The sequence below is a fragment of the Eretmochelys imbricata genome, chromosome 7 (genome assembly GCF_965152235.1).
Source record: "Eretmochelys imbricata isolate rEreImb1 chromosome 7, rEreImb1.hap1, whole genome shotgun sequence".
Classification (NCBI taxonomy): Eukaryota; Metazoa; Chordata; order Testudines; family Cheloniidae; genus Eretmochelys; species Eretmochelys imbricata.
This window is the reverse complement of record NC_135578.1, coordinates 82,127,736-82,149,281: the sequence shown is the minus strand read 5'-3', so window position 1 is coordinate 82,149,281 and position 21,546 is coordinate 82,127,736. Positions and strand designations below refer to the sequence as shown.

General features: G+C 41.0%; 1 protein-coding gene across 1 annotated transcript in view; it reads right to left on the bottom strand.

Annotated features, from left to right (window-relative positions):
* The window catches only part of LOC144267687 (hexokinase-1), a 69,370-nt gene extending 50,517 nt beyond the window's left edge, over nt 1-18,853 (bottom strand). Inside the window, exons 1-2 of the mRNA XM_077821868.1 lie at nt 18,377-18,853; nt 3,885-4,047 (exon numbers count right to left, since the gene is read on the bottom strand). Coding sequence (XP_077677994.1) covers nt 3,885-4,047; nt 18,377-18,439 — 226 coding nt within the window. The 5' untranslated portion in view covers nt 18,440-18,853. The remainder of the gene's footprint in view (nt 1-3,884; nt 4,048-18,376) is intronic.
* Between the last annotated feature and the right edge of the window lie 2,693 nt (nt 18,854-21,546).

The following is a 21,546-nucleotide window of genomic DNA, read 5'->3' as shown; positions in this document are numbered from 1 at the left end:
AAAAATAAACTATAACTGGTAAAGTTGAATATTAAAGACAAAATTTATAATCTAAGTCTCTTCTAATACTTTTACCACATAACTTCAGCCTCTCTTTTTCTGCTGCCTCAAACATTGGGCTGATCCTGTTTTGTTTACTGGAAGAAAGCTCCCTTAGTACTTTCACATGTATTTTAAAACTACACAGTTTTAGAAATTATTTTTTAAGTTGTGCAAATGAACATAATTTAAAATCTGAACATAGCCTCAAAATTCTTCATGTAGCTTCTTTTATCATATTTAACACAGTAAAAAGGGTTTTCATAGCTGTCTCAGCTGTCACAGAATCGAAGTTAAAGTATTCACCCCGGTCACCTCATTAAATGAAATACCTGAATAACCATAACATAAGAAAACATCATTTGTCTGGTACAAGCCATTACCTTCAATAATGAATGATAAACAAACACTAGAACAGATGGTCCTTTTTCAAGCTTAAATGCACCCTGGAATATACTTCAAACAAATACTGCACTTCAGAAACGTCTATTCCGGCAATAGGTAACAAATTAACACATTTGTTTGCAAATATATTTGGCTCTCCTTACAAACCAAAAGTTTAATAAGAAATTCAGGCTTTTCAGTTAAAAAAAAAAAAAAAACATTCTATGAGTATATTAATGTTTCAGATTTAGATTATTTCACAACTTAAACCTAAGTAACAGCCTTTAGTCTAAGTTTTGTAACACAAAAATGCAATTAAGCATACCAGAAGTTAATTCAGAAAGATCTTTTTGTAAAGCATTTTAAATAGCTTCAGATGCTTTCCTGACCATTATGGCCAAGAACATTTCTGCATTCTCAAATTAATGACTTCAGAATTTTAAAAAATAATAATAATTCTAAGAATATCTCCAAAGTCTTTAAAAGATATTACTCAAAAGGTTTATTATTAACAGAATTTCTTCAGAATATTCAGCTTTCATTCATCCTTCATGGTTTGGGATTTACAGCTAATTCATGCACTGAAATTATTGTCACTAAATTTTCACAGTTGTTACAAGATTGTTAAATCTTGTAAATCTTGTTAGCAAGATTGTTCCCACAAGACTCTATTCTGATCTTAGGGTTTGTCTTCACTACTGGGGAGATCGACTCTACTGCAAATCGATGCAGCAGCGTGTGTCAATTTAGTGGGTCTAGTGAAGACTCACTAAATCAATGGCAGAGTGCTCTCCGGTCCGATACTCCAGCTCCCCGAGAGGAAGGCAAGTCAATGGGAGAGCGTCTCCCGTTGACACAGCGCAGTAAAGACACCGTGGTAACTCGACCTAAGCTACGTCGACTCCAGTTACATTACTCACGTGGCTGGAGTAGCGTAACTTAGGTCAGCTTACCCCAGTAGTGTAGACAAGGCCTTAGATACATGTGTCTCTGGTCTGAGTGCTTTAAGTTCTAGGTCCCAGAAATCCATGAACTGCTCAATATTTTCCCATTTCCAGTTTCACCTGGTGCCGCTTTTTATTGGCTCATACAATGGGTGAGTTCTTATGTCCAACATCTTTTACCAGAGTCTAAACAGAGATATAACAGCCACTTTTCCATGACTGTGGTAAAGGACTTTGTACAGAAGAATAAAGGCAAAAATCTTCATACAGCATTCTATTATTAAAAATGAAAGGGGCACTCTAGTCTCATTAGTTCAATACTGGATTTTTCATTTGTGGAGAATGTAAGACACATGACGGACAATGTATTTGCAATTTCAGGAACACAAACACCAATAGTTACGTACAGAAAATATTGTATTTTTCATATTTTAAGTCAGACATGCATTTTATACAAATATTGAGCAGCATAATCATTTAATTTTTCAATTATTATCCAAAGATAGATACTAAAAACCTACACTACTTCAAGAGTGCACAGTCTACTTCTGTGTCTGAACTAGATATAGACTGCAAGCTCCTTGGAGAAGGCTGGTGTCATCTTCTATGTTTGTACAGCAACACACGTACTATCACCACTTTCTTTGTGCACCAATGAAGTCAATGGGAGTTTTATTATCACCAATTTAAATGGGAATAGAGTTGAGCAATAAAAGCACTTCTTGAATAATATCTGCCGTTTCTTTTTGTAAGTCATGTAATATTTATGATGAAAACAATATTTTAATTAATTTGTACTCCTGATGAGGGGAGACACTAAATTTTACATTTTTCCTGTCTCAGCTCTGCCTAAGGATTGGATTTTAATGTCACTATTTTATTATATTTTGTTTTTTATTCCAAGTTAAGCTGTTGTTTATGAAAGTGAGACGCTAACAGCACTGCCTGGAACCAGGCTTGTTGCACCAGGTCCAACCCCAATGGTTTCCAAATCTTGACGCCCAACACCTCCCACCTATTCCAGGCCTAGGCCATCCTGCAGCATGCTGCATTGTGCCTAAAGGTCTCCTGGTTCTGTATTTATGTCTTTTAATAATTCATAATGTTATCTGTTTCACTTACCAGTATGTGTCATGGTTTTTATCTAATAGCGACTGAGTGTTGGTGAGATAGGGGATATATTTGTGCTTGACTGGAAGAAGTGAAGATGCAGGAAAATCTGAAGCTCAGGGTCAGCAAAATGTTAGAATTGCCATAGGGCACCAGGAACATACATTCTCTGCAGCAACGAACAGGAGAACAGAATGCATGGCCAGTCACAGCCATGTCATTCCTTCCTTCTTAGGCCAACATACAACTCAACACGTGCACATAGAGTGAAATTTACTCCCTCTGTAGAAAGTCTAAAGTATTTGGGTTCAGTGTGGTAGCATGCAGAGGGAGTGGAAAAATGAAATCCATTCCATCCCATTCATAGCCAGAGTGCAGAACTCCTGAATCACCCCTCTATGGCAGCCATATACTCTCCATATCTGTTGCATGAGACATTGGGGCTACTGAATCTACATAAACATGGACCCCCAACCCAGGATCACTCCCACTACCCTGGCAAAACCCATTCCCATAGCAACTATGCATGGTCACTTCACCAAGGGTCTGCCACAGCAGCTTCTATGTCTGGCTTAAGCGGATAAATGGCTTTGGGCTGGCAATCCGCACACTAGTAAATTTCAACATAGTAGCCAACAGCACAAAAGTGAAACTGGGGGACTTGAAAAATATGCGTAACACAGTTCTCTAATTTCAAGCATAAAAAATTAGTATTAAGCTACAAGAAGCGAAAGCAGAGCAGAAGCATAAAAGATTTCCACTCACAATACAGCCCAGTGTTTCACTGCCTAATATTAACTTTTTGGTTTTAACCCAACTGGTCCTCCCAACATGACTGCACAACTATGCTGCAAACAAAGATTTAAATCTACTGCAGAAATGCAGTGTAATTACTAACTCATGTATATTAAATAACGCAGAGACTGAAAATGAATCATTGAGAGAATTAAAACAAGGGCAAAATCTGCTACCAAATACCAACACACCATCTCCTTGGGTTGTGAAGGATATGTGATATTTTTAAAAGACACTCACTCATATGTCCACCTTTAAAACCCCTAGTCCACTATACACCACTGCTAATCGGTTAAAAAAAAAAAAATCTGTAATTTTACCAACAAGAATTTTGTAATGAAAACAAGGTTTTCAATCCGACTAACAGTGTGGGAGTGTTGCTAGACAGAATACCTAGAAAGAAGTGAAAAAAAATCTCTTCCAGGTTTAATGTGACCCATTTTGCATAGGTCTGTAAAGAAATTATGCAAGTTAGTTCCATGCATTGGAATGAATACATGCATATGAGGCTTTCCAGAAAGTAAAATGCTTTGTTTGGTTTCAGTAGTGTTTAAAAAGACATTTTCATGCAGTGTCTTACATTAACACATCACACAATATTCTAATCCTTACCTGAGCCATCAGGAATTGACCTTACAAATGTAGGAAGCATTTTTACTGTGGCTGTTGGATTGAAGTCTCTAGAAAGACCATTTTGCATCTCCCTCTTGAAGCGAGCCATAATATCCACCAGTGTTTCATCAGAGAGCCGCATGGAATAAAGATATTTATCAATCTGGAAATAAAGAAAATAAAAGTGAAGTTAAAAGAAAAGGAGTACATGTGGCACCTTAGATCATCTCTGTGTGTATATAATGTCTGCTGCAGTTTCCACGGTATGCATCCGATGAAGTGAGCTGTAGCTCACGAAAGCTCATGCTCAAATAAATTGGTTAGTCTCTAAGGTGCCACAAGTCCTCCTTTTCTTTTTGCGAATACAGACTAACACGGCTGCTACTCTGAAAAAGTAAAGTTAAAATCCTGCATTTGCTTGTGTGAATGCAGACACTCTTTTCTTTAACTGGACTTTTCCAGCAGATTACATGTTTATATACTGAACATATGATTCTTCTAGTTTGATTCTGGGACTCTGCGAATGAGAAATACAACCAATACCAACAAGTTTTCTATTCTTTTAACTCGAAAAGAAAAAGAAAAGAACACAGTAACTGCCATACCAAATTAGAGCAGAGGCACATCTAGCCTTGAATCCTTCCTCAGGTTTAAAACTAGGTGAAACTCCCCCCCAAGATAATGCACTTGTTTGTAGTATACAATATTATACATTTGGAGAGAGAAGGGAAATTCCTTCCTTTCCTTCCTCTCTGAAGGTAATCAGCTTATGCCCTGAAGCCTGGAACTTGTTTATCATCATCATCAGCCTAGCTTAAGGACAAGGAGTAGTTTAGAGCAAAGAGGCTCTAATTTCATTATGAAAAGGTTTCACTGCAATTTAGGGCCCATAAATACTGGGCGGGGTAAACAATGGGGACCAAAGGAGAAAGATCTGGGGAAAAAAGAATTAATGTCTGGAAAATACTTTGAGATCCTTGGATAGGAGACTGTGACCCTGAGGCTGTCTACACTATGCACTGTTTAGCGACACAGCTGTGCCGCTACATCCATGCCACTAAAAGGTGCGCAGTGTAGCCGCTGTTTGAGAGCTGTAGAACGCTCTCCCGCCAACAAAAAACTTCCACCCCCAATGAGCGGCAGTAGCTTTGTTGGCAGGAGAGCTCTCCTGCTGACAAAGCGCTGTTCACACCAGCGCTTTTCGTTGGTAAAACTTTTGTTTTTTTCACACCCCTGAACAACAAAAGTTCAGGTTCAGTGTAGACAAAGCCTAAGAGTGCCTTTTATGCCCACTGGCTATATACAGTTGATTTAGTCAAACAGTGTCTTGTAAGGTATCATAAGAACTGGTGACATGCTGGTCATGAATTTCATTGCCTGATGTATATATGGGTTGTGTATAAAGAATTATGTATGTGTGCTAGAAATATGTTCTTAAAATATGTTTTAGAGGCATGGAAAAGAAGCCCTTGAGGAATTCCACCATGATTTCAACAATTTCCATCCCACCATCAACCTCAGCCTGGACCAGTCCACACAAGAGAACCACTTCCTGGACACTACAGTGCTAATAAGCGATGGTCACATAAACACCACCCCATACCAGAAACCTACTGACCGCTATTCCTACCTACATGCCTCCAGCTTTCATCCAGACCACACCACACGATCCATCATCTACAGCCAAGCTCTATGATACAACCACATTTGCTCCAACCTCTCGGACAGAGACACACACCTACAAAATCTCTATCGAGCATTCTAACAACTACAATACCCACCTACTAAAGTGAAGAAACAGATTGACAGAGCCAGAAGAGTACCCAGAAGTCACCTACTACAGGACAGGCCCAACAAAGAAAATAACAGAACCCCACTAGCCATCACCTTCAGCCCCCAACCAAAACCTCTCCAACGCATCATCAAGGATCTACAAACTATCCTGAAGGACGACCCATCACTCTCACAGATCTTGGGAGACAGGCCAGTCCTTGCTTACAGACAGCCCCCCAACCTGAAGCAAATACTCACCAGCAACCATACACCACACAACAGAACCACTAACCCAGGAACCTATCCTTGCAACAAAGCCCGTTGCCAACTGTGCCCACATATCTATTCAGGGGACACCATCATAGGGCCTAATCACATCAGCCACACTATCAGAGGCTCGTTCACCTGCACATCTACCAATGTGATATATGCCATCATGTGCCAGCAATGCCCCTCTGCCATGTACATTGGTCAAACAGGACAGTCTCTACGTAAAAGAATAAATGGACACAAATCAGATGTCAAGAATTATAACATTCATAAACCACTCGGAGGACACTTCAATCTCTCTGGTCACTCGATTTCTGACCTAAAAGTGGCAATTCTTCAACAAAAAAACTTCAAAAACAGACTCCAACGAGAGACTGCTGAATTGGAATTAATTTGCAAATTGGATACAATTAACTTAGGCTTGAATAGAGACTGGGAGTGGTTGAGTCATTATACAAAGTAAAACTATTTCCCCTTGTTTATTCCTCTCCTCTCCTTCCCCCCCTCACTGTTCCTCAGATGTTCTTGTTAACTCCTAGAAACGTGCTGGAAATTGCCCACCTTGATTATCACTTCAAAAGGTTCTCTCTCCCCCCATCCCACTCTCCTGCTGGTAATCGCTCATCTTAAGTGATCACTCTCCTTACAATGTGTATTATAAACACCCATTTTTTCACCGTCTGTGTGTATATAAATCTCCTCACTGTATTTTCCACTTTATGCACCCAGTGAAGTGAGCTGTAGCTCGTGAAAGCTTATGCTCAAATAAATTGGTTAGTCTCTCAGGTGCCACAAGTACTCCTTTTCCTTTTAGCGGCAGTGGATAAACGAGCCTGCCTTAGATAAGGGAATGCAGATTTATTTGTCTGCATGGCTTGACTGCAAGTTAAGGACAATTAAAGTAAAATTGCACATAAGGTAAACAAAGCAATCAAGCTAACAAGTAGCAGAGGAAATAGCTCGATGAGCACACTGAGGCAGGGGACATACACACCAGATTCTGAATTTTCAGGAGGTTTTCCTGGCTCTTGAGACAAAAACAATGGATTTTGGGAAATATAAGGGGAGCAAAAATACATTCTAGCTATCCATCCCCTGGCGGGAAAGGAGGCAGCACTGGATCCTCTTGCCTGGAAGGCTAGAGATGCTGGTAGCTTGATGTAATTGAGAAATCATTTTAGCTAAAGACATTGCTTGCTAAAATTAAGGTGTAGGCACCAGAGAGTGTGTTATTTTTGTATTGTTTGTAATCCTTTCCTATCTTTTTAATTCTTCCTTGGTATCACCTAAATCTGTTTCTTTATTAATAAGCTTATTCTTGTTTTATTACAAAGTCAGCCCAGTGCAGGGATTTCAGCCAAACTAATAGACTGGTGTGTGCTCTGGCTCTTTGGAGGTAGCAAACTTAATTTCTGTGAGTGCTCAGTGAGAGGGAATGGACACTGCAGAGAGACATCCCTGGAGAACTCAGGAATTGGGGATCACTTATGCAAGGCACAGTTAAAACTGGCAGAGTCTCAAGGTATTTGCTAGTGAAGCAGACAGACTGGTCTGTCTCCAGCAAAGCGCTCTCTTATTAAGGTAGTGAGGTAACAGTGGCTTGCAGATCTGGGCTCCCAGAGTAGAGTGACACGAAGGCATTTAAATACATTATGTAGTAGCAACAGTTCCAAAAAGCTTTCGAATCTGAATTCTTCATAATTCTGTGGAGCATAGCTCAGAATGAATCAAGGGTACAGTGTACACTACTCTCCAGTTCACCAGAGTATCTACCGAGTGCTACTTCCCCAGAAGCTACAGGATCATAGACTCTATTATACACATTTTGCAGAAGGCTGACCTGACATAGCAGGGCTGTCTACAGCAGGCTCTGAACAAGGTTAGAAGGCTCAAACAGATCATTACTAGTTTGGTTAACATTTACAAAAACAACATGCAAAAAATCTTGCAAGATCACTGATCACATCCAAACTACAAACATAGTGCATGTCCAGTCTGGTTTTGAATCCAGAATGGCACCAAAACCACTGGGACACATTTAGAACCATGGAAACAAACCCAATAGCAAAGAGGTACAGAGATTTGAATTCAAGATTCCAGATTTGGATCCTTTCTAGATTCAGGTACACACTTCTCTGAATACAAATATCTGTGTATTACATTATTCTGCACAGAAATATTAATGAATAAATCTCTGCTTTGCGTCTTTTAAAAATCTTTTCCCTCGTCCACAAAAGCAACTGCCCCAAGGGCATGAAATAAATCCCCAACAGGCTTCAAATTAATTCTTTTACAATTCAGCAATTACAATATTTATCAAGCTGAGCAAGAAAATAACCAGAAGAACTATTCAATAGCTTATTTGATTAGAAAATATCCAGCGAGCAGAGTCCTCATTTCTCTGATTCTCTCCCAAGAAAAAATGAAGTAGTGCAGTAAACTACAGGAGCATTCAAGGCAGTGATAACTTTGACAAAGACATAGCACAATTTTTGCATTTCCACACAATAAGGAAAACTTGCATTTCAACAATAATAGACCCAATTCTGCCCCAAGTCTATGATAGCTGCACACACAACTGCTGGAAGGATTGAGTCCACTGTCCAGCATGCAGCACTATATGGGCGTCTGCTCCCATCTGGTATGCCAAAGATATTATCTGTGCAAACATTCCCCAGAGCAAGAGATGTCAGGAGACAACAGCAACCAAGACAGCTAGACAAACTAGAGGCATTTGCCATGTGATCACAAGATGAAATGCATCAAAGAGCAACACATTCAGACTTCTGTGGGAACCATAAAGGAGTCAGTCTGGCTAAGCTTCATCCACCCTGCAAGACTCAGGGTTACAAAACTTCCTGGCCACATCTGCACACAGCTACACATCACAAGAGCGCATTGCCAAAAAGCAACAGAAACAGCTGTAATTATTAACGAAACCACCTGGATTAATCTGAAGAGGCAAGGAAAGCTCATTCCCAAGTTATTTAACTCTTTGGACTGTTGATGAACGGAAAGTTTAGGATAAAAATCTCCCTTTTTAACATCTATTCTCATCTCAGTGGATTGGGGGTGGGGGGGGGGATTTGTTTCCTCTATATATTATCCTCTCATATTTAGTGCCTTTCATCACAAAGGATCCAAAAATGTTTTATAAACATATTTATTGTATATTATATAAAAGCATAAGAACACATCTAATATGTGGAGGCAAAATGATAAATTAATGTCATGGATCTGCAGCTTATCACGCACCCTCTGACTGACTCATCTGTCCTTGCTCACTAATCCACGTTTCCAGAATTTATTAGAGCATTCTAACCCCTGACCAATTTCAAAGAGCCACATCCCCACACACCCCTCTAAAATTACCCCAGCCCAAGACCAAGAGTAACTCAGTCCGGGATCAGTGCCAGCCTTTCAGTACACAAAAATGTCAGTTTTACAGTTCATTATTTCACAACCCTACATAGTTAGAAATAGGAAATTATACCACTGGAAAGAGGTGAGAGTTCCAGCTTCCCCTGACGCCCAGCACTGTTTTGTTCACAATATTACACAAATCCTCTTTGAAGAGGATAACAGCAGCATGATACTTCAGAGAAACAATTCAACCTTCAGAGATCTGGTTAAAAGACGTCTGTGTCCCATTCTTGTTTACCATCAGCTTCTAGTCTATCCCAGTTTACTGTCTGGCTTGTAAATATTGACCTAGAAATTCATCAGCCTGAAGCAACACTTTCCACGTCACATGGCCTCTTTTACTCTCTGTACTAACCACAGCTTACTACATGGTCCAGAGCATTAAAATGCAACCCATGTACCTGACAATCAATGTGCCTGCAGTGGCGCAAACACGTCAGATACATGAGGGTCCTTTACCAAGACCCTCTCCTTTAATCTTGTATTTGATTAGGTAATATTAATATCCATCGTTCAAAAACCCGACTTTGATTACCACACCAGCACCATAACGTACTCTCACATATCATATATACAGATGAACATAAACTGTTGTTTAGTGTGTGGGTGTAAGGCAGGAAGTGACGAAGAATACTCTACTATTGTCCAGCTTAAGGAGAATATAGCCAGTCAGAATGTAATTAGGGCCCAAAATGGAATTTGGACAGGAAACCAGTCCCAATGCAATTACTCTTGCAAAAAGTATTTCAATCCCAAGTGATCAAAATCTCAGTTTGACATCTCAACCGCAGATGGCACATGTGACAGAACAAGGCACCCTAACATAATTACCAAGCATTCATGTACCAGTGCTCTGAACTATTGAAACACCGAAAACAACACTTCCTGCAGCACCTTAGATTTCTCTTGCACTGACCAGGTCTAACCATATTTAGCCTGTCAGATCTCACTTGGTCTCATCTTAAATCGATAGGGCTGCATCCGCATCCTCATCCCTCTGCGTCAAAGTTAGGTTGAACCTTTTTTATTATCAATCCTTGAATATGTTGTAAAGCATTTAATACACAGCTTAACAGAAGAAAATTGGAAAGTTACCGAAAGATAAATTGGGAAAAAAATTAGACACAGCAATTACAAGAAATAATACTATACACAAGTCCATAAATGGGAGATTATATTAATTTATCCAGGGTTCCACCTAAAAACTAGCCATCTGATCTTGAAATCATCTGTCTGAATCCAGTCCAGATCAGTAGCGGGTGGATGCTGTTACAATCTCACGTTCAGAACATTGGAATGAGTTGGTGCTCAGTCCCCCTCCTAGTGAAGGAGTATCCTCATTACCGAAACCACCACAGATGGTGCTTTCATGGGCAGTTTCAATAAACAGACCAAGAACTCAATGATTCTGGAGAGTGAATTATGCTACCACTACTCAAGGCTGTCTCTCCAGAACAGCGAAGGCATAACGGTGAAAGGGTGAGGGGCCTTGCACTGCTGCTACCCATGCCGCAGGTTTTCTAGGAATAAAACAGAAGGCATCAGTCTCCAGCACTCAGCCATATGCAAGAGGCCTGAGGTATTGTCTTTTTAAAACGAATGGGGGGGGACACTAATTAAGGCTGCACCGTCATCAGACTGCACCATCATTCTAAGTCTTGACTGTCCATAATCTCCTTGCTCATGTAGTGATCTAATTGGCTGTTAGATGCTTTATAATATCTTGTAATGCATCTAAAATAAACTCTGTAGATGCTCCACCTCCTGCCTCCCATTTACAATAACGTGTTGAAGGCTAAAGAAGTGATCCACCTATACTATTTGCATAAACTTTAGTGAGGGTGTTCGAAGAAAGGAAATCAAAATCAAACTAGCCTGAGCTGACCACCTCTGGGACAATGTACCATTCCTTGATAAAGCTAAACAAACACCATGTACAGTAAAAGGTGGATATTTTTCTCATTCTGAAAAATCAATGACAACATTTCTCAGTTACACAATTATGGCAGGGATCTTGGGTGTACAGAGATGCACACTCAAATCCATGGAAAATCTCACTTCAAAACAGATCGCTCCAATGCATTCCACTTCTAACAAACCAGCCAGCTCTCTTTGTTGACAGAAAATGGTTACAGTCATTCTACCTAGTATAAGGGTGTGGTGGGAGGGGAAGGAGATGGACACTGCTTTCTTGAAGTCATTCCCCTTACAGGGCTACTAATTAAGCACGAACTACAAGAAAAATCACTACAAACAATACACACTCTCCTTTTTCTGGTTAAGTATCAAATATAGCTCATGCACAATATCCAGTTAAGGGACACTTTGGAAAATGTTTGCTGAGAGGCCACAATTAGGAAAGTGGCACTTTACTGAATAGGAGATTTAATAAGGTGTTCCCCACAACAGCTCATCTGGAAACTATTTAGACCTTCTCTAGACTGACGATGAAGCAACCTGTGTGGAATTAGGAGGCAGCAGCACAGGCAGGGCCAGCCACAGGGACAAACATTAAGGGTGGTACCAAATGAACACCTGGGGAGGTGCTGGTCTGATTTTAGTTTGTTTGGGTTGGGAGTTTTTTGTTGGCTTTTTGGGTTTTGTAGCTCAGCCGTTGGGGGAACACCAAAAACGTTTTCCACCCTGAGTTGCAAAACACTGAGGGCCAGCCCTGAGCTCAGGTTGCAGAAAAGTTTGGAGGAGGCATCGGCAAGTCAGTCTGTACGCACATGGCTTGACAGCTAACTGAAGTTGCAGCATCTCTGTAACACAGTTCTCTCATTAAAGAGCCTGTTCAGTTTTACAAGCGTGGCATCCTCTCATTATTGCCCAACATACAATACTAGAAACAGGATTTGCCCAGATTACACACCCATTGGTGCAGCTGCCTGGTACAATCCCTAGTGCAGACAGGCAAAGCCCATACTTGCACCAGTGGAGCTTATCCCGATTTCAAGCTGGGAAGACCTTCTGTGAAGATCTGGCTGCTGCTGCCTGCGCACGCTGGGAGATAGTCCTGAGGAACTTATATGGAAGGGAAGGGAAGGGAAGGGAAGGGAAGGAGCCCTCCAAAAGGTTCAGCAGAGTGAATTTGAAGTTTTGAAGTGAATGGCTGCACTGATGCAAACAGCAGAATTTGTACCTTTACCAACAGCTGGCATGTCCTGAGAAATGACATAATTCATGATAATGGAAGCATGGAGCCCTACAAAAGACTTAATAGTTTCCATTTGATTTTAAAAGTATATTAACTATTTTTTTAAATGGAGAGTGCTATAAACAAAATAGTATACAAGTAATTTTTCTTGACTAAAACATGTAATGCTGATTCATTTTCATACATTAGAAAAGACTTCTTGAATTCCAAGAACTGCAGTAATCATGCAGTGGATCTGTAGATAAATATAACTGTATGTGCTCACATTTCTACGTAAACACCGACGCAGTTACTAAGGCCCAATAACTGCCCTTAGATGCATATCTAGTTTGCACTGACACCAAGTGATAGGAGTCTCAGGCATACCCAAGGACAGAGAGAGGCCTCCTTCTTATAAAGATTTCCAAAAATCATTAGCACCTATTTTATTCACACAGTCCTTATAGGGAAGTCATTAACTTATGCAAACATTCCTACTATACAGTTGTTCATGTAGCATGCTCATTTAAATGTGAAGAATATTCATCAGGAGTAAAAGATGCACTAATGAAAATAGTTTAAACATTGCAAGACTCTTCCCTTTTCAATTACATATTGCTTCAGTTTGTAACCTTTTAATGGCTCCTATACAGCAGTGATTCCACGTAGTTAATTCTATTAATTTTATTATATCCAAACAATTGCCATTTACATCACATTGCCTGCATTTTTAAAAAACAAAATGCTTTTCAGAGTTTTTTCCTTTTTATTTCATTATCTATTTCCAGATTTTGTCAGGCACCCGATGAGTAAAAATTAACCGCTCCTTGACTAGATAGAAAATTGGCAAAATCTTAAACTTCACACACAGCTTACCATTGCATTTGTAAATCTAATAGAAAACAAAAGGACTCAGCCTTTTGAAGGACCAGGCCCTGATCCTGCAAAGACTTATACACCTGCTCAACTTTATGTATTGTGAGCTGTTACACGAAAGTCAATGAGAATGATCACAGTACATAAAGTTCTTTGCAGTGTTGTTGTGGCCCCAGGATATTACAGACAAGATGCATGAGGTAATATCTTTTACTGGACTTAGGGTTGACAACTTTCTAATTGCACAAAACCTAACAGTCCTACCCTAACCCTTCCCCAAGGGCCCGCCCCCACTCCCTCCAGCCCCCCTCCCTCACCCTTACCCACTTTCACTGGGTTGGGGCAGGGGGTGAGGGCTACAGCTGGGCAGCGCTTACTTCAGGCAGCTCCCAGTTGGCAGTGCAGTGGGGCTAAAGCAGGCTCCCTGCCTGCCCTGGCTCCGCACTGTTCCCGGAAGTGACCAGCATGTTTGGCCCCCAGACGGAGACGCGAGCAGGCGGCTCTGCACAGTGCGTGCTGCCCACACCCACTGGCACCGCCCCCGCAGCTCCCATTAGCCACAGTTTCTGGCCAATGGGAGCTTCAGAGCCAGCACTTGGGGCAGGGCCAGCACATGGAGCCTCCTTGGCCCCTGTGCCGGGGCCTGCAGGGACACGTTGCCGCTTCCAGGAGCCGCACGGAGCCAGGGCAGGCAGGGAGCCTGCATAAGCCCTGCTGCGCTGCCGACTTGACTTTTTAACAGCCCAGCCACTGGTGCTGACCAGAGCCACTAGGGTCCCTTTTCGACGAAGCATTCCGGTCTAAAACCGGACGTCTGGCACCCTAATTGGACTGCCTTCTGTTGGTGAAAGAGAGATGCTTTCGAGTGACACTCTCGCCACACTTTCATCAACAGAATGCGGTCCAATAAAATATATTACTTCACCCCCCTGGTCTTTCACAGTACATAAAGTTATGCTTAATTCTTTGCAGGATCAGGTCTTAATCAGCATGTGTGCACAGAGACAAACTTACCATACGTCTCCTAAAATTTTGCCCTAAAACTGCCACCAGAGCTGCTATCAGCAAAAGCTCATCAATACCAATTATAACGAAAAAGTGAGTTTTCCAATTCATTTCACAGTTTATCCCACATGGAACAAAAACTATATGCATCTTATGTACCTATTAATGCTATGGTATACTTTTAGCTTAGTTTACATATTGGACTTGCATGAGATCATATATTGACACATGATTTTATATGGAAGTGACTCCTTTTTCATATATTACAGCCCCACAAATTTTGTTCACATATACTATTTCTGCCCATGAAACACACACTATGTTCTTTCCACACTATGGTGATTCCTGCCTTTAAAATTTTCCAGACACTGTACTAAGCAAAATTAGTGGATCTCTCCTTCAAGGGCCTGTCTTAAACAAAGAAAAACAAATTTTATATCTATATTCAAGTTAAGCTGGAGGCAGTATTCTTAACTCATTATACCTAGGTACTGCACATGTCTCAGAACCATATCATCTCCACAATGAATCACACTATGCCAAGGTAACTCCTATAGTACAGATCCTTAAAGTTCCTGACTCTGAGGAAACTGGTTAACTACCACGTGAATGACACTAGAGTACTGCCTGTATTACGTGACCACAAAGATTCTGTGGAGGAGGGAAAATTTCTAGTCACTGAGATACAGCCCAATGTGGGACTCAAGCTGAACAAGTTCCAGCCTACCTTGTCTCTTCTTTGCTGATAATCCTTCCTTATCCCCCATGCCCTATAGTGGCATTCTCAGTGTGACTCACCACCTGCACTACCAGCTGTCACCTAAACCTTAGGCCAAGAACCAGTGCAGGGGAGACTAAGATTAAAAATTCAGGCCTATATTCAGGGTTGGAACTATATGGATGTGGAACAGTACGAAGTTACAGGGGAGGCAGGTAATAGAGGGGTTGTGAGTGAGGAGTGGAAACAAATCAGTCTGTAATAGAATAAAGGAGACCTCCCCCTTTTGAGAAGGAAGCACAGCTAGGAGGGAGCTGAAAATGAGAAATAAATGCATTAAATATTCTTGTGTGCAATATACTGAGGATAAGTACAATTGTACCACTATCACGGGTCAACACGGTGCATAGATCTCCAGTATTTTGAGGGTCAGAACAGGACTAGAATTGATCCATCCAGCCCCCTCATAAACCTTCCCAAACTGATTTTTTATTAATTTATCTTTTTTTTTTTTTTAAAGGGGGGAGAGGTCGCTGTTCTTAGCTTCAATATCAATAGATTCTGATTTAGGGTGCACATATAGAAATATTTTACTTCTATGCTTAGATTTGTGTGCAATCTAAATGGGATTTTAATGTATAAAATAGTTATCTATATTTCTAAAATACCCAATCACAATGGTTTCTAGTGCAGTCAAATAAAATTATGATTCTCATTGTAACAAAATTTACAAACACACTGTCTATATTTTTATAACAATATCTGTGAGACAACACCACAGAACTTCACCGATAGCATGCATCATAACAAGCATTTCAGATGCAGTAAATGTAAAGCTTGTGACATCTTTTGTACGAATCACCTCCACTGTGGTCATGATTTTTTGTTTATTTTGGATTGTTAAATATAACAACAACAAAAAACAGATTATACTTTACACAGGCTTGTAAATCTGGAGCAGTAAGTGGCATGCAAAAGTGTTTCAAGAAAACAAATATACATGTTACATAGATTCAGCTAATAGAAAAATTCAGTGATAAGGCAGATTCAGGATCTTCCTCCAGACTAAACAGTTATTCCTAATCCTCTACCTCCTACAGATATTTTTGATGGGAAAAACCTAATGGAACAAACAAGAGACCTAAAGCTGCAAGAAGCAACTTTTAAAAATACAGCACATTCTTAGGCCCTGCCTAACTGGTTTTTTTGTCCGAGTTTGGAGTTTTTATTGTTTTTTTTTTTATTTTATTTTATTGGGGGAAGAGGGAGAATAGCTTTTTGGGGGGGTTGTTTTTTGCTCACTGGTGTAGTTACCAGTACACTGATTTAACTACATAGGAGAAAACCCCAGCATGGATGGGATATACCAGCGTTAAGATGTGGCATGCACCAACGTGACTCATCTTGGCTAGTTACTGGGCTAAATTGTACAAATCCAGTGCATCTATGCTGAACATTTACACTAATGTAGCAACATTAATCTAGTCACACAGGTGCAAATTTCCCTAGTCTAGGCAGACAAGCTCAGATATTACTACAAAAATGCACATTTGTAACATTAACAGAAAAGGACAAGGCCACATTATTCAGAGTTTAACAAAAAATCTTACATGCACCTTTAACAATATTCCTCTCTCCTTCTCCCCATTTCTCCCCCCAAATCCACATAATATGGACAAACGTTGTACAGAAAAGGTTGGCAGAATCTTCCAGGCTATGGCACCTGCTTGTGAAAGGCCACTGAGCTTCTTCAGAAAGAGAAAGTCAACCTTTTTTTTTTTTTTTGGCCTAGTACCAAAATCTCCAGCATTCCTAACTATTCAACTAAACTACTATGCTTTTCCTTTTCATGTTAAGCCACCACGCCCATGCAACCAGTAATACTCAGAAATAAGGTAATATTGTTTTACCATCTATTTACACTGAACTCCACACCCATTTTGTACTATGCTGTTAAACAGTAACACCATGCAACTGGCACACAACAATATTCTCCTTTAAGTGCTTAAAAATCATGCTTTTAACACAACTTCCAGCCTCTGTCAATTCACTATAAAAATATTACTGTTGGCCCATACATTCATAAGTGACAACAACATAAAATCCAAAATTGTTTGTGACTTGAATTTATTTTTAACTCACATTCTTGAAAGACACATCTGTGCAAGCACTAATAAAAAAAAGGAGTGACCGCCTCTATATATGCTGCTGTTTACAAAGAGCAAAAAATAAAAAGAAACATATTGAAGTGATGCACGTGGAACTGACTTCCTGATAATTAGAGCTCTTTTTGTTTTTATATGAGGCTGCAATAACACACTGACAATAAAACTACATCAAATGTAGTTAAAATACCTTACAGTCATTACAAATTCAGCAGCATAAGGAAACTTTTATATTTTTTCTTTAATATTTCTGCAAAGTCTGTGTTTATAGCCTACACCCGCAGTGGTGCTACACCTAGTATAATAAAATGTTAGGCCCCCTCCCGTAAGAGACCTAAGGACATTATTCTGATGATATTAAAAACAAAATATTTCACCTCTATATAGAGGCCCGTCTCTCTAAGAGACCACCTATGAGACATGGGGACAAAGCATAACTGGGTAAAATAACCTTAGCGGAAATTCTTGTGACCCGATTTTTCCACTTTAATAAGAATATAAATAAATTGCTTCAAATTCGTGAATAAATTATCAGTCTACATTTTCAAGGTTACATTCAACTCAGTTCTTTCACTCTAAAGTAATCTTTTTAGCTAGCAATGATTAACAACAAGAAATAGGCAGATTTTGTTGGTTAGGACTCTACTTTAAAAATGAATAAATTACAGTTAAGATAACTTAATTTTTAAATAATAAGTGGCCTGGGCCTTGAATTCCCAGTGTAATAAAACATATTTACCGTTCATACAGTCACATATTATGAGACTGACTGACTGTATTCATGTATTTTAGACTATTCTTCAAAGGCCCTGGAGGGACTGCTCAGTAGAGAAATGACATCTACATCCTTCTTTCAAGGACACTGCAGCATATTACACAGCTTTTTAGGGGTTATATCCTTCACATTTTACAAACTCAAGGCTCCACTGCTTTTCTAAAACACCCCACATGCACTAGAGAAGATAATTCGTTTTATTAAAGCAAATATTTCCGATTTAGCTACATTCAGCTTTTCTAACAAATATTTTCATCAAGTGGGAGCACAGGTCGCCCACTGACAACACAAAGACATCTTTATGAAAAATAAATTGGCCACTGGGGTGCAAATATTCGGTTTCTGACTTACCTTTTTGACCTGATCATCCTTCAATTCTGTGAAGAAATAGGCCAGCAGCTGGGCAGCTATCATCCTGTCTGATTAAGTAAGATAATTGAAGGGTTTTGCTGAACACCAAAGCAGTCAGGACACAAACACAACTCTCACAGGACCGATTTAAAGGATCTTTTTTTTTTTCTCTCCCCCGCCTTGCACGAAAAGCTTCTAAACTGCAGGGGAACCGCTTCTTCCTCCTCTCCCCCCACCAAGCGAAAAAAGGATGCAGAGGGTTTTTCCATACAGGGGATAGTGACAGAGTAAAACCTGCCCACTTCCTGCGCTGGGATTGGCTGTTACGGGAGGGCTCTGCAGCATTGGGGAAGAGACAAGCCGTCTCCTAGGCACTGTGATGGACAGCCGATGTGCAGGAAAAGAAGGTGGGCTTCCCAGCGCCCCAAAAATGATACATCACTGCACGTTCCCCACGTACGTTAGTTATTTCGGGCGCGCTGGGACACCTGCTTGTTTGGCGGGTACGCGAAGCTCCAGCCCAAGCGAGCGAGCCTGCGGCCATCACTTCCTGCAAAGGGCATGGCACTTACAGCGAGAGCAAGACGAGCCAGGGGAAATTCCTGCACTTAAAGACCGAGGGGCCCCTGAGAGCCTCTCGCACGTAAATAGCCGCGGCCCAGGGCAAGGCTCGGTGGGAACACACGCAACACCCGGGAGCCGCGCTGGGGCGACAGGGATGCTTCAAACCCAGGAGGAGCCTAGCGTGCCGCCTCCTCGGGGAGCGGCCCCTCTGTTTTAACACGCCCGCGCCGCCCAGGGCACGTCGCGAACAGAGCTGCGCGGGGCGCCATTAGGGGCTTGACGTTGGCAGTGAGCGGGAAAGGCCCGCGCCGCCTCCTGCAGGGCTCGCCGGCAGGCGGCGGAACGAGGAGGTCTGGGCTGCGCCGCTCGCTGTCACGTGACCCGCTGGCGCCGCAGCATCCCCACCCTCGTGGCCTGGACACAGGGAGGCAGTTGCATCACTACTAGGCCCTATGCTGCTTCCTATGGGCCGGGGTGATCAGGCGCCCTCCCTCTGGGATTAGGGCTGCAGGGTGTGTTGGAAGGTATTAAATGGGATTACAGGGATACAAGTGTAAGCAAATAGCAGTAAAGTCCCTAACCTGGATGTTTACCTTCCAGTGGGGTGCCTAAGCTTCGCACACAGAAGATTTCTCAATTTCAAGCTGTAGCCCCCCCCCCCCCCCCCCCCGAAAGCTTATGCTCAAATACATTTGTTAGTCTCTAAGGTGCCACCGGTACTCCTGTTCAATTTCAGGGCTGTCTTCTGGCAGCCATGTAAATAATTACAGAAAATAAATGAATACAGAAAATAAACTATTCAAAATAAAGTTATAACTGAAAAGCTTTCACACTACAAAATCATCATCACAACAGTGAAGTATTTTAGACACTGCATGAAAATTACTCCAAAAGAAGTATGCTTCCTCGCCAGTGAATGAATCTTGGCAGGTTTGCAACCATAGTTTGTCACACTTGATAGCTCCTGCAAGTCATTTGGCTACTTCTGAATAGCTGCTAAACCACATTCCTTTGCTCCCTCGTTTATCAAGGCCGTGTATTCAATTCAGATGGCAGCTACCTTCTTATGCTGGACACATTTTACAATCGAGGAGAAGAAGAAGAATTACAGTCTTTGTCCTAACTAGCAGTGTTAAAAATCTAGCTGTTACTGTGAAAAATGTAACTAAAACCTCATACTGTCTGCTAGCTGCCTAATGAGTGAAGCCTTCTAGCCCCTAGTCAGAAATCATGTGTCAAAGATTACTTGGAGTATTTGTTCAGTTAGTATTTATAAATAGTACAGACCAGGCTGGCTAAGGTGACCAACAAAAATCAGATATAAAGATGGTTTATGTTCTCAGGTTATTCCCAATAAAATGGAGAACACCGCAATGCAATCTTTAGAAGAATTTAAAAGATGATGTTTGCATGTCTACAATAACTTTCTTTTCAAAACACAGCCAGCTCTAAGGTAAAGAGAAGCAAGCAACCAGCATAAGAGTTTGATGTAAGAGGGAGTTTTGGCCAAGGACAGCAGGACAAACCCCTACCATTATGGAACGTGCTGTAGGATCTGTATGGACCACAGAAAGCAGACAAAACTTTGATTTGTAATGCCTCATATGACCACCACACTCTAGTGGCCAGATTATTCACCAGTATGCTCTAGTTTTGCACCAATCCAGTGACACAAACCAACCATAAACTCAGTTTAACCAGACAGATAACCTGGGTTTATGGCTGCTTAGGCCATTTCTTTCCTGTTAACTTTTGCTAGCACAGCTGTGTCGATCAGAGATGTGATGAGGTGTGACGTATGACCAATATAACTGTGCCAGCAAAAATGCACTTTTCCAGAATAGCTTATTTCACTCGGAAGGCTGGAAAAAGCTGCACCACCAAATGACCGTTTGGAGCAATTTGCCAGTATAGTGTAGTATAGTATAGATACAGTATAGTATAGATACAGCTATCCCAGCAAAGCTTTCCACGCATACGCCTTGCCAGCTGTAGAGCCACTAGAATAGTGCAGAGCAGCCAGAGTGCACAAGCAAGTCTACCCCAACGTACCTAGCTCCAAGGATGTAGGGCTGGGATATGAAGCTGAAGCTCTTGAGAGTCTGGGTATTTCAAACTTGTTGTTCAGACCAGTGTCCCAGCCCTTCAGATGTTATCAATATTTTTACAACAGCACAGAAAAGGGTAATCCATTTTTGGCTTTGGGGTTTTTTTATAAAATTTGCCTTGATGTCAGAAGAGTAAAAGTACATGTTAAAAATGAACAGTCACAGTTATTTTTAGAAGACCTTCTTCACTTTGAAATCTTTGAAGGAGATAGCAGGGTTTCAGCCAGTTAGAGATTGTGCTAAAGGAAAAATAGCCACTAGAGTTAATTTTATACTCCACTGTGTTTTGACAGTTTGCTTTTCATCTGCACACAAGGCAACGTAGTAGAGGCTGCTACCGTGAAGGAGTTAATGACTTAAAAGACTGAAAGTTGCCAAGCTGGTGGCCTAATGCCTGTGCTCTGCTCCTCACGGTGATTGATCCCAAGGGCCAACTTCTTCCCTGGATTAAAGTGGCATGACTCTAAAAGTCACTGGAAGTTGTGCCCACTGACTTAA